The 14,062-nt window shown below is 30.2% G+C and overlaps 1 protein-coding gene across 1 annotated transcript in view; it reads left to right on the forward strand.

Annotated features, from left to right (window-relative positions):
* LOC112691707 (nose resistant to fluoxetine protein 6-like) overlaps positions 1-14,062 on the forward strand; it is a 51,455-nt gene that overhangs the window by 17,653 nt on the left and 19,740 nt on the right. Inside the window, exons 2-3 of the mRNA XM_025566075.1 lie at positions 8,514-8,672; positions 10,527-10,753. Of these exons, the coding sequence (XP_025421860.1) occupies positions 8,514-8,672; positions 10,527-10,753 (386 nt within the window). The remainder of the gene's footprint in view (positions 1-8,513; positions 8,673-10,526; positions 10,754-14,062) is intronic.

Raw genomic sequence — 14,062 nt, forward strand, 5'->3', positions numbered from 1 at the left:
TGATTTGCAAGTCAGGGAAACCGGGAAAAGTCAGGGAATTTATATCTAAGTCAGAAAAACCGGGAAAAAATTGTAAATTTAATAAACACTATTGAGCATTTCTTATTTTGCTCAATAATTGAATTTTATGATAAAAATTTAAAAATTCATGAAAAAATAAATAGAACTTGGTATTTTTATAGTTCTAAATGAAAAATAAAATGTTAATCACCACTTGGCACTTTTAGTTAGAAGTCAGTTAGTATAATATATTACTATATTAATAGTGGTATAGTGCAGTGTTTCCCAACTGGTGTTCCGAAGAAACTAAGGGTTCTGTGAGCTTGCGCGAAGGGTTCCGTGAGAAATTTGGGAAAATATAAATTAATTAGCAATATTTTGATTTAAATTACAATTTGAACATAGAACTCAACATAGAATTGGAATTGACACATTTCCCGATGTGAGGTGCATAGTTTGTAGCTTTTCGTTGTTTCCGTCATTTTTCCCGAATGGTATTTTTTCCGAAAGTCTGCATGCCCTAAACTTTTTTTCCCGAACGACTTTTTTCCGAATCGAAATTCCCGAATGACATTTTTCCCGAAAGCTTTTTTTCCGACGGTTATTGTTAAATTTAAAATACTGATATTATTGTAAGGTAATAAAAATATATTTTATTATTTTACTAAAATATTATTTTACTTATAAAACATTTTAAGCTTATAGAAAATAATAATCCATATAAATTATACATAAATTATGTACGTATGAATTTGAATAATATAAATCAAAAAATACATAGGTACATCGGCTATATAATTAAAACTACACTATTAAAAATCTACAATTTTGCTCACTAAATAAAATGCACGCAACACCATTATTATTTGCAACGCAATTATTATTTGTAATAGGTTTTGTAAAACTCATTTTATACAAATCTGTTCACTTATTATCTCCGATATCGTAATCAAATAATAAACACTTCGATTAAACTTTTTGAACATTGAGTTTTTGAACAATATAGTGCTAATAATTAGCAATTGTAAACAGGGACAGTATGGGAGAAAAATTTAGGACTGGAAAATGTATTACCCAGGTCTCAAATTAATGTTTAGCTTATAGGTTGTTACTATAATGTGGAGGGGGAGAGGTGGAATAGAGCATAGCTTGTGTTCTATCTTCCCCCAACAACATTACAAATTTATTTAATAATTATTTATTTATCTAATCTTTTAGTTTTTATTATATGTAAGAAGACATAAAAAAAAAAAATAATAATAAACCTTCAATAAGTATCTATATTTTTGTGAGACTATTGTCTGTTCATGTCAATTCAATTTCGAAGGCCTAGTTACACCTATCTCTATGATATATATGTATTCTCTTTAAACAACTGAAAAAAGTTCAATTAATCATTGATTTTTATAAATAATAAATACCTACTATAAGATTAAATTTTTTATAATAAATTATATTTTATAAACAAACCAAAAAGAATATACATACATCAATTAAGCTTATATAATTAATTATATATTTCAAATATAAATAATAAGTTAAGACATTTTAAAGACATGTTGAAAGAAGCTTAGTTTTTTGTGACAATAAATCAATTATTTTAACAATACAGTGTACAGTTTCTACAACTATTACACATAACTTGACTTAATTTCTCAGCAACCCCTGCCCCTCATTTGTGTCGACGAAGCATACACAATAATAATAATGCTTTTCTGTATCCCAAAATATCCATATTAACCTTCCAGCGGGCGCACCATTTTATTTATATTTGTTTATTCAACTTATATTCTATTTTTATTTCATCAGCGATCATGGGTAGTTCTCTGAAATATTATTAACTATGTTTTAGACAACTTTTGAAGTACAAAAACTTCTTTTAAAAATTAACCATTTATTTTTTTTTAAAAACTAACTAATTATTAAAAAAAAAAGGAATACGGCCGTTAAGCCAATGAAAAATCCTAATAGGTGAGGCCACCGGAAACGTCCCAGTATCCCGGTGGGCCAGGCCGTCCTTGATTTTAAGTTAATTTTATTAATATTGTGTTCTTTTGATTTTTTTTTTTGTTTCCGTTTCGGGAACAATAACCGTTGGGGAAAAAGCATTCGGGAAAAACACCGGTAACCGCTTTTCGGCGTATACAAAGATTAAGAATATGTTTTGAAATCAACTAAACGCGGCTCCGGTCTTACGAATCCAACTTTCAGGAATAACTCCAAATTTAAAAACAGTTTTGAATAAAACTATGGAAAGATTCCAATCTTCTCATTGAATCTATCTTAGAAGTAATGAGAGACAAATATTAAATTTTAAGCTTTGATATGTACATTTATAACATAATATTGTAATAGTAATAAAAAAAATAAAATGATAAAGCCGTCTTATTTTTTTTATATTAATGACACTCTTGTGCCGGAAGTGTCCGATAACCCACTCATTTAAGTGTACAAAACATATGTCTGTATTAATATTATAGAAAAAATATTGGAGTTCCACAAAACGTTCAAGCTCCTGCAAAGGTTCCGCGGGTAAAAGAAGTTGGGAAACACTGGTATAGTGCATATATATATATATATATATACGTAATATATCCAATAGGAATTTATTTATAACCTAATGTTCCTATTATTATATAGTGTAAATATACACTATATTATATACTATAAACATATTATGTAGGTATGTTCGATTCATATAAATAATTTTACTTTTATAAATAATTATTGATACTTATTTCAGTGTATTTAATTTTAAAATATATGTGTATTATTTAATGTAAAAGAAGGAAATTGGTTGTTGTTGTATGGGTATGTAAGAATAGCTAAAAGTACGACCAAAAAATAAATGCTGTTGCTTTATTTACAGCCGAACATTGATAAGACATAGATAGATAGATATTATTTGAATATTGTTATTTTCACGTAGAAAGAAAAACAGTCTACTTATAGGTTATTTTTGTTGCTTTATGTTTATGGATTTCACTATTTGAACTGTTTTAAATCAAATTTATTGACTAGTTTAATTATTTTGTATCATTTGTTTTACTGTGGTGTTTTATTTGTCAATTATTTATAATTCTTATGTTATTATTGTAATACATTAATCATCGTAAACTCGTAAGTATACAATTTTTGATTAAAATATTAAAAATAAAAAAAAAAATTTATATAAATAATACATTTCTTTTCTTTTTCTGTACATCAGAGGTAATGTAACGCAAATCCAATTAATTATACCTGCGAATATATTTTCACAAATTGACTGAAATCCGTTAAATGTTTTAATGCAAAATTAAATTCTGCTAAATACATGAAAGTTGTACACGAACCCTTGTATAATTTAGAAATTAAGAATAGTTTATTCTTCCTATTTTTGTCAATTACAATTAGATATTATTTTTCCGAAATATTAATAGTTTTTCCAGGAGTGAGAAAAAATTGCCGTAAAAATGGTAAAAATGCACCGCAACTGAGACTTTCAATTTTCACATTTTAGCTATCCAGTATTTTAGTCATTACTCCAAAAGTAATAAGTCTAATCTAAGGTTGTACCTTGTACAGTAAAATATGTGTAATACTATGTATATCATTTTTAATTATTTTTTAAATATTTTATGAGATAACATTTTTTTTAAAAATAACATAAATGTAATCTATCTGGAGAACTTGGAAAAGTTAGGAATTTTAAAATAAAAAATTTGTGGCAAGACTCAGTAGTGTTTTTCACAAGTTCGGTGATTCTTACCTGAAGTAATTTAAATTTTGCAGTGACGTACGTGAAAAAAGTTTTAGGGGGTGTTTTTGAAAATCAGAACATTTTTTCAATTAACAAATGAAATTTTTCTATGAAAGACTTATAATATACTTACATTACTTTTTTTTTGAATATAAATAAATATAAATATATCATATTAAAAAAAATCACAAAACTAAATCTAATTTTCGTGAAGTTTTAGCCATTAAAACTATTATGTTAATAATATCTTCACAATTAACTTCTATGTCTCTATGTAGATTTAACAATGTTAATCCATTTAACCTTTCTTCGCCTGTTTTATTACGTAAATACGTTATCAACCTACGTAGGGAAAAAAACGAGCGTTCACTTGTAGCTACGGATACTGGGAGAGTAGGTAAGGAAGATTCTTAATTTTTAGATTTGAGAGCTCTTTGCATATTTATCCGAATGAACATTTTGTGTAAAAAAGTAAAATTAAAGTGCATATTTTTAAGGCAATTTTTCTTCTTTTTTAAGCGCATAAGTGCATGTATATTTAGTACTTTTTAAGAAAAATTCAGAGTCCAAGAGATAATGTATGTACATTGTACAGTAATGCCATAAAAACTTTAAAATTAATATTAAGATTGTTATCGAGCATAATTCACCAAATATTCTAAAACCAAACATTTCGGGGAGTGTTTGAACACTCAAAACACCCCTGTGTACGTGCCTGAAATTTTGTAATTTACCTATTCTAAAATTCCATAAATACTGAAATGTAAGTATATATTTACCTATTGCAAATCGCAACTAGCCAAAGTAATGTAAAATAGTAATTTTTTATTTTGACTTGTATCACATAAATATGGTTCCCACATAAGTAGTGAAATTAAGAACTAAAGGTTTAATTTTAACACTATCTCATTGTAATTGTTTCTCAAAAATTGATTATTTATACAATATTTTGAGTATGGGAAAATGTGATTTTTTTCTGAAAAACCTGGAAAAGTCAGGGAATTTTGAAATAAAAAAAGGGTGGCAACCCTGTAATACCGATAGTGTAATTCATGCCTCGAAATATTGATCGATTGACCGATTGAATCGGTTGAAATCAAATTGCGTCAGTGTTTATACAAGTACCATAATATTTAATTTGTCGAGTTGTATTGATTTTGTCCGCGATTAACACGTACTAAATGTATTATTACGGTTACGAAATCGCATAAATCGTGTAAAGTACATCGAGCATAACGATCAATTAAAGTAAACGTTTACGGTACGTCGGTACCGATATTTAAGTACAAACAATGGCCATGTACATAACGCGTTCGTATAAAATTTGTGACTGCGTTGATATATTTAAGGATACGCGATGTGCCCACGATTGAAGTTTATTGGACAGGAGTTTTGTAATAAGTAAAATCACGTTTTATCGTGTTCACGTGTTTTTCAAGTGGATCAGAGTTATTTAGACACAGTGTCTTCGCTCGGCCGGGTCAAAACCGACCGCCTTGGCAGCATAATGCAGTATTTCATTTTTAGTTTGTTTACTCTTTAATTTTACAAAGTCGAGCACTGCGCGTATGGTTTAGGTCTCGGCGGACCGTACGGGGCCGTAGGATACGGATCCCCGAGTCTATTGTAGAAAACAACGTTTTCTTGCGACGGTCGACCGTTCTAGTTCTATTTAATCGTGTTCGAATACCTCGGAGGGGGGCGAATGGAAATCGGCGTCGAAGGTATGACAAACGCACCGTTGTGTGCACCACGTGTCGTAGACGAGACGATGGCGAGCGCGGGATAATCTCTCGATCAAAAGCGCGACCGCTGTCAGGAACAAAGCCGAATCGTAGTAACAATTGGACCTGCGTGAAAACAGCGGCGTTCTTTGAACGAGTCCGGCAAAGAAGTCACGTCCGCCTATTGATCATATATGATTCCGAGATAAACAAAACGTGCATAGGTTCACCGCAAGACGGTTTTTTTTTATTGATCCGAAACTATCCGACTTCTTTTTCTCCGAACTCTCTCCAGGCACCCCGTGTGGTTCCAATGCGTTTTATTCGCACGCGTCGGAAGAACCGGGATTTATTTTTCGATAAGTAACAGTACAGTTTTACGATGTTTTAACGACGTCCATCGTTACAGTCAATTGTTCGGACGGTCACCGAATACCGTATTGTTCTCTACTTACTCGAACTCGCTGCACAAATGGAAAAATACCGAGTTATAAAAAAAATTAAATACATTCATAAAATGAGTTATGGTATACGTATATAGCTATGGAGTACGTATACTCAAAAATTTCAGTGTTGGAGATTCGTGCGCGTAAAACGACGGTTAAAGAAATGACGTTTTATCGATTTTGCAGCAAAACGGGAAAAGATCTTCGGAAGAAAATCGTTATGGCAACTCGTTTTCGGAGTGTTCGTACTACGTATGTGCTCCACTAGCGAATATCAGAAAACGTGTACGCAATCGCGATTTATTCTAATACGGTTTTGTTGTACTTCGTGTATGAATGATTTTTGTTTTATTTTTTGATCTAGTGGTTTACACGTAAAAGTGTTATAATTGTGCTTACCCACAGTTCCACAATAAGTATAACAACAACTGATCGTATACCGTTTTGAATTTGGACCTTGGTCAGGCTATTTCTGAGTGTGTAGTTGATACGGTTAAATATTAGCACATTGTGATTAGAAATCGTGCTGACGAATTAACTTTCATATTAATGACAATTCAAACAGGTTTATTGATTTAGTTTTTTTTTTCATCCTTAGAACAGTTTAATTGCATCATTTTTTCTCCGTTTATCTTTATGGTATTCGAAAAATTACAATACACGTTATGTGTATAGTTTGTCCATAAGCAAAAGTCTTTTACCTAATTTCAATATGAATATTTTATTTTATGTTCAATTTTTTTAATTTTTTTTTTTCTTACAATGAATGTTCTTGCGAAACACAATATTATTTTAGTAAAAAATATTAATCCAAAATATATCTATCGGGAGTTTAGATCAGTGTTAATGACCGTTTAATTATTACGTTTGGTTTGGTTGATTTTGCAATTGATTACGTCACTTTCAAGTTCAACCGGCGCCACAGTTATTTATATCACTCGACGCATATACAAAATAACCAAATAATCTTGTGCGAATTTTTGACGAATTTATAATTAAATATTGTGGATTTGAATACGGCTAAATTACTTAAAATGTAGATTTATTGTTCTCGGAAATGTATATGATTTTGAAACTATTAAATATGAACTCGAAAATATACGTTATCCGCAATCATGGGCGACCGCAGGAAATTTATCAAGGGGGCTATTATGAAATCGAACACTAAAAAGTATATTAAAAAAAATGTATTCTTAGCAAACAAAATATATCAGAATTGAACATACTTTAATCGTTATCAAATAAAAACTGAAGTCTTCGCAGTTGTTCGATTGCAAACCTTGTTATTAACAGTGCGATTAATTTTTTCCAGGGGGGAGGTAAATGCCCCGTCTTGCCCTCCCCCCCCTCTAGGCGCCCATGTTCGCAATCGAATTATTTTAACAATATAATAATAAAAAGCAAAATATTATTACAATTTTAAAATAAATGTCGAACGTTTTAATTAAATCAATTTCATTCGACTAACTTTCCGAATGCTATGAATGCACAATTTTCTTTTTATTACCTCTAGAAAAGGTAACCAGTTGTCTGCAGATAAGAAACATCCGAAATACATTGGATTTATTGACACATTTTTTTATGCTTTCATCTCACATTTTGTGATTAGATAAATTATTTACTAGTATTTTTGGTCTCTAGGGTTCATTTTTCTTTCGATAAATATATAATTACTATTATTTACGACATTTTTAAACTCATTTTTCAACTTATACATCAAGTACCTTAAATTATAAAAAATATTTCAATAGAATTACATTTTTTTATCAATCTCAGTTTATACGTGTGGCAAAAAAATACTTTTAGATTATGTCAATAGTATAAACAAAATACATTATTTAAAAAAGCGATTAATTTGAAAAAAGTATTAATAATTACTTTAAATATTATTTTATAAGTAAATGAGTCAGTGTTTGTTGAGATCTTTTAAAATAACGAAAAATTAAATAGTTTATTTGATTATTAGTAATATAATAATTAGTTTTAAATGTTATGCAACATAATCAAATTGTTAACTATACACATATTAATAATAATAAAAAGAACAAATATAAGATAAGAGACTGGTCTAACTGTTTTTGATGACGAGCAAAATCAATACAATTCTAATATAAGTATATGCTTTTGTAAACATTTTTTCATTGTATAACCATACACATGTGTAAATGTGTTACTCTTTGGTTAATCTAAATTTCTATAATCATGGTTTGTTGACAAATATCTTGATAACAGTATATCTAAATAATAGCAAAATAATATAATTATTTTTTTTCTATCTAAGAAATCTGTCGAGCCCTTTCAAGATGGCGAACTAAACTTTGGGTGGTCAAAAGTTTCCATTCTGTTGCTTTAGTATCTGAAAATATTTTTCGTTGAATATCTTTCTTGTTACATAATATTCGTATGTAAATTAATAATGTGTGTTTGTAATACTGTAAAATGGTTTTTATATCCAGCTATTGTACCTACCCATTTACGGTACTATTTTAAGAAACATATATTATTTGTTTCAGCATATATAAAATCGTTGTTTACAGCATTAAAACTATATTCAAAGCTACTCTGAGTATTATTTTAATCTTGTATTTATTTTTTGTGTTTTAGAATACAAACCCAAAGATGTTTATTCGTCGAACACAATCCAAGGACTGTTTTCTGTAAATCCTCCAATAGTATTATTAAACAGTTCCAATGAACTGTGCAGGAAACATAGTCAAATCTACTTAAGAGAATTAGAAAAATTAACAACATGGGCATTAAAAAGTAAGTGAAATGCATGTACATTTTTACGTGAATTACAAATGAAATATATAAATACATTATCTTTTAGAAACGTACAAAAAATTAGATATATGATGCACATCGGATTTATTAATTAAAATTATTAATTCATAATCATACGTTTATATGTATATTACATACACCCATAATTCATGGTTAAAGTTTGTTTTGTACGGTTCGATAAGACCGTCGAGACCCATGAAGTTATAATAATAATATTAATAATCCACGTCTTGGCCACAGCAGCGAAATTTGTGTTGCGGATTGAACACGCGGTCGCAATAATTCACGACGACGCGTACGCGCATTAAGCTCTCCGACAGTTCTCCGGCGTTCATCGTGAACACATATTTATTTTCTTCATTTTTTTTCCATTTCTATGACGCGTGAACGTACCTATAGCGATCGCAAATAATTCTCGTGCATGCGATATTATCTCAGATCGACGTTCGAAGACAGTTCGAATTATGTGCATGCTCGTCAGGCGCAAACATGGTGTTTTAGGGGTTCAAACCCCTTCCCCTCGAAATGTCAAAAAAAGATGTTATAAAAAGTTGACACAACCTACAAATTTAATAGTTATTTCAAAGTTTCCCATAATACTTGAAAATAGAATATACTCGTATACATATATGTATTTTATAATGACTTATAAAGCATTCAATTTATCAACATTTTATATTTTGCATTTCATATCTGACACGAATCCCATCGTTATTTTATTTATATTTACGTAAAAAAAAAAATTAAATCGTTTGAATAATATTTACAAGTATTTAAAATTGTATTATAAATGAGGGAAATCAACTAAAATTGCAATCTAATCGAAAAAATGCCAAAAATTTCAAAAGATTGCACTAAATGTTTGAATTATTTTAACTCATACTTGCGTGGAACGAATTTAGAACCTATCTAGCAAAAAATCCGAACCATAGAAAAGGAGTTTCAAACGCAACAACTTCTAAGTCCTAGCAATAACCATAAAACTATAGTCTAATAATGCCGTATCAATGGTGTACATTAGATATTGGCGAATCTTTCGCGTACGAATTAAATAACTTCTTAAATTATAATTAATGATTAAAAATTGAAACAACGAAATCACATGCGAGATCCATTGCAGGCGTGTCCAGTGAACTATGAGACTTGCGAGATTTCAAAGCTGTTATTTTGTCCGTCACAACAATCAAAAACAAGTGTCATATGGATATGGTGTATTATAAATACATTAAATCACAGGTGAACAAGGGCATATTTGTAGGAGGGGGCGAAGGGGGCATTCTCCCCATGGCTCGTATTTTTTTTTGAATATAATACATTGATTTATTTAAAAAATGTAATGTATAAATAATTAAGAATATAAATTAATAGTCTATCATTATAATATGTTAGGCTATTAATTTATATTCTTATGTACCTATTTTTTTTTTTTACCTATATTTTTTATGTACCTGTTATAATGATATCATTATAATATGTTATCATTATAATAGGTACATGAGCTGTAGGTAATGAACTGTAAATTATTTTTAAGTTTGTATTGAAAAAAAAATTAGTTTCACCTCCTCTCCCATGACTTCAATTAAAATACGCCCTTGCAGGTGTAAAATAATTTTCGGCATTTTGGATAGATGTGCATCGTGTTGAAACTAATTCAGATGTATAAAAAAAATCAACTTAACTTTATGTTTTTAATTCGGTCATAAACAAATGACTTTTTTAAAACGATTATGTTGCAAGATATGCGAGATTATTTTGAGTTACAAGATTTTTATCGAACAAAAGGTTATACACATTTATACATACCCAAAAATTAACATCGTACTTTAATTTCAGTGTACGATGCATCAGCTAAAATACCATCAGGTATTTTAAATGGGAATATAAACCAGTTCGGTGATTTTGACCAATGTCTCGGAGCGAACGATGAAAGTTTGGGCATTAAAGGACAATATTGTTTGGCTTTCATTGAGTTGAGTTTGCCACCCAACGCTAACGAAAAATGGAAGTACATTTTAGATTTGGTGCACTCGCATTCAGCTTTCCGCAGTCGTTTGGAAGATGTAAGTAACAATTGTGTGCTTGTGAAAATATTAAATTTCCAATGAAAAATAAATACCAATTATACATTGGTATATAAGTGTTTAAGGATAAATCACTTATATGCAATGCATTTCGAACAAAACGAGATATTTAAATTATTTGAATTTGAATTTTGGTGTGTATTTCTGTACTGAGAAGAATATATGATGAGATGTGCTAATTAATTGGTTTTTTCTGTAAATATTTAATATTTTTTCAATCAAATACGAAAAAAGGCATTTGGTGATGATAAAAAATATGCATGTAAAAACTATACAATTTATTATTAATTATATTCACTGCAATAGTATTGTAATATATTATAGGTACCTACTAATTATGAATTGTTTGCTCGTGGTCGCGTAGGTACTATCAATGAGATTTCACATACGTTATAAATGACATTGAAAATATCCTGTATTAGGCAATACATAATAATACGACATACTATACGAGTATGAGTTAAGTAGTAATTTACTAAGAATTTACTTTTTTGGGCTAGTGAAATTCTTAATTTTTTTCAATATAAAAAGAATTATTAATCTATTGACCGCTTAAAAATTGGTTTTGCTGTAAGATTCATACTATAATTTATTTCATATTATTGATCACAATGAGATAATTATTTGTAATATATAATTTTTAATAAGTTACATTTTTGTTTTTACTGATACAAATATATTTTCTTTCACATTATTTTTGATTTCATTATAATTATCGAAAAAACGAAAGCTCCTACTGCATCTGCAAAACTTGTGCTCAAATAGTTGAGTCAAGTTTTTCTTTCATCTTCTATTTAAGTGCCTATCCATAGTAAGTATTATACATTCTTCAGATAGAAACGTCACGAAATGACCTCACGTACACAAATATTCATAAGACAACAAAAAAAATATAAATTTAAATTATTATTTAAGTGTTGATGTGCCTAAAATAGTTGAATACGATGTTATACTCTGTACGTGTTTGAAATATAAATAAATGATTTATTATTTTTATGATTCACGTCACATGAAAAAAATAAATCAACATAACATTCATTGAGCTATTACGATTCCCGCGGTCCCGGGGAACTAAACTATTATACGACAAACGTAGTAATAAACACAAATATGAAAATCTGTACCTGAAGATTGCATTCAGTTTTACTCGTTTTTAGGAACAATGAACTGTCAACTATTCTTATCCCAGCGAAGATTACAATAATGATAATTATAATATCATTCGGAAAGAACCTAAAAAAAAAAAATGTGCTTGCATATGTGTGCGCGTATAGATACGCTTTCATGGCGACAGATTAGATATTTTCGATTCAGAAGAAAAAAAAATTTAATAATATTCAAGCGTAAATCGTAATGATCGATTAGTCGAGACTAATATTCAGATCATCAGATGTAGGAAAATTGAATTATTTTAGAACTTCAAAATTAGATAGTATTATGCGAACGCAATGGCCCGGGACGAAGTCATGGTGCTCGGAACATTGCAGGTATCACGCGCGCGCAATAAATACCTAGTCAGAGACGCGATTCTAAGGGGGGGGGGGGGAATCGCCCTTCTTAATTTGGTAGATGGGTGGGCCGTTATGGTCGATAGTCGATGATTAATTTACAGATATAACAATAAGCATATATCACACATTTATGTTATGTAATTTATATTACGCGACCGCAGCGACCAATTTTTTTTCCACACGTGGGTATTGAATGATTCCCCCCCCCCTCTCCCATAATTCCAAATAATTTGCGCTTCTGTGCCTAGTACTTATCATACTAACACCTGTTACCAGTGAACCAAATGGAGTCATAACGTCTTAACTATGTAATGCATTACATGCAGTCGTTTTGTATGATGGTTAGAACGCATTCTTACCGAAAGCAGTTTGTAGCTCACCGCGATGCTAGGTGGGACTTTCCGAGTACTGAACATGAACCTGTCACCACGAGCTGGTCCGTTTGTTCGACGAAACGAACACATTTCATTTGAAGTGTGCGAAATCAATATTGACATTTAGTTGGACACGAACTCGATCGGTCGAAACTGTAATCGTTTCGCTAAAGAAAATTATATGTAATTGGCCATGTATAGATACAACGTGAAAATATACACAATGCAACATGTTTCGTACGAGTGATAATATCGTTGCAAAAGATTACATACGTTCGCGGTGTGAGTAAAGAGCGCGAACTAAACCGATTCGAGATTTTATGTCGGTAACACGTATTTGGTTCAGCGATTTGTCATCGACCATCGTCTTACCACGAAAAACAAAAACGAAAGCCCTCAGAACCGAATATAACGTCGGGCGGCTCGCAGAGAACATTAATTCGGAAACACCAAGGATTCCGATATCGGCCTTCGACACTGCGTGAGCAACCGATGTGTTAAATAACAATAAGTTGAGTCAGTTATCAAGAGCACTACAGCTCTATTAGTAATGTCCTGTAGTGTGTAAACTCGAGAAAGGGTTAGCTATACAATTTTTATCCCGTCCACTTCGTACGAACGTTTCGAGCCGTCTCCGTCATTGCGAGTGAAAGTATTGCATTGATCGTGTAAACCTCGTGCTACCCGTTCATCTGTTTATGCTTCAGACGACCTTAAACACTGCTGAGGAATAAAACATGTAATAACTATACATAGGTACACAACCGCGTAACAAAACGGTTTTATTTTATTTTTTGTTTTCAAAATAAAATGTACTTCATTGCGAAATCGTTTCAGAAGTTAAGGTTGGGGTTGAGAGACCTCCGATGTCTAAATTAAAATTATAATTTTAGGAGTGATATTCCCTGTATTATAATTATATTGTTAGTTATGTGCAAGCACATATACACTTAAAAACCTTATAACATGCACTAAAAATATGCTCTCATGTTTTTTTAGAGGGATTCATTTAAAAAATGTATAAATCGTTAAAATGTTGCTTAACATTAAATTGTTTTTCACGTCCTACTTTTACGTCATAACACTATAACTTTATCGTCAGTCGAAAATATGTAATAAACAGGACTAGGAAGTTCTAGCAAATGCATATTTTTCTTGGTTCATCTTAGAATATCCAAAGTAAGATACAAATATGTTTCTCACTACTCGGATATCATACACAACATTTAATTTTGCTATTTTTTGCATATTTACGGGTTTTATTGTTATTTTGCTAATTTAGGGTTTATAGTGCTATTTTCGGGTATATTTTCACATAATGTAAGAAATAATCACATTTTGTTGATAATAATTGTATTTACTTGGCTTATGTTTTTAAAAAATATTTTAATTATTGGAAATAA

The sequence above is a fragment of the Sipha flava genome, unplaced genomic scaffold, assembly GCF_003268045.1.
Source record: "Sipha flava isolate LNK unplaced genomic scaffold, YSA_version1 66_pilon_pilon, whole genome shotgun sequence".
NCBI lineage: Eukaryota > Metazoa > Arthropoda > Insecta > Hemiptera > Aphididae > Sipha > Sipha flava.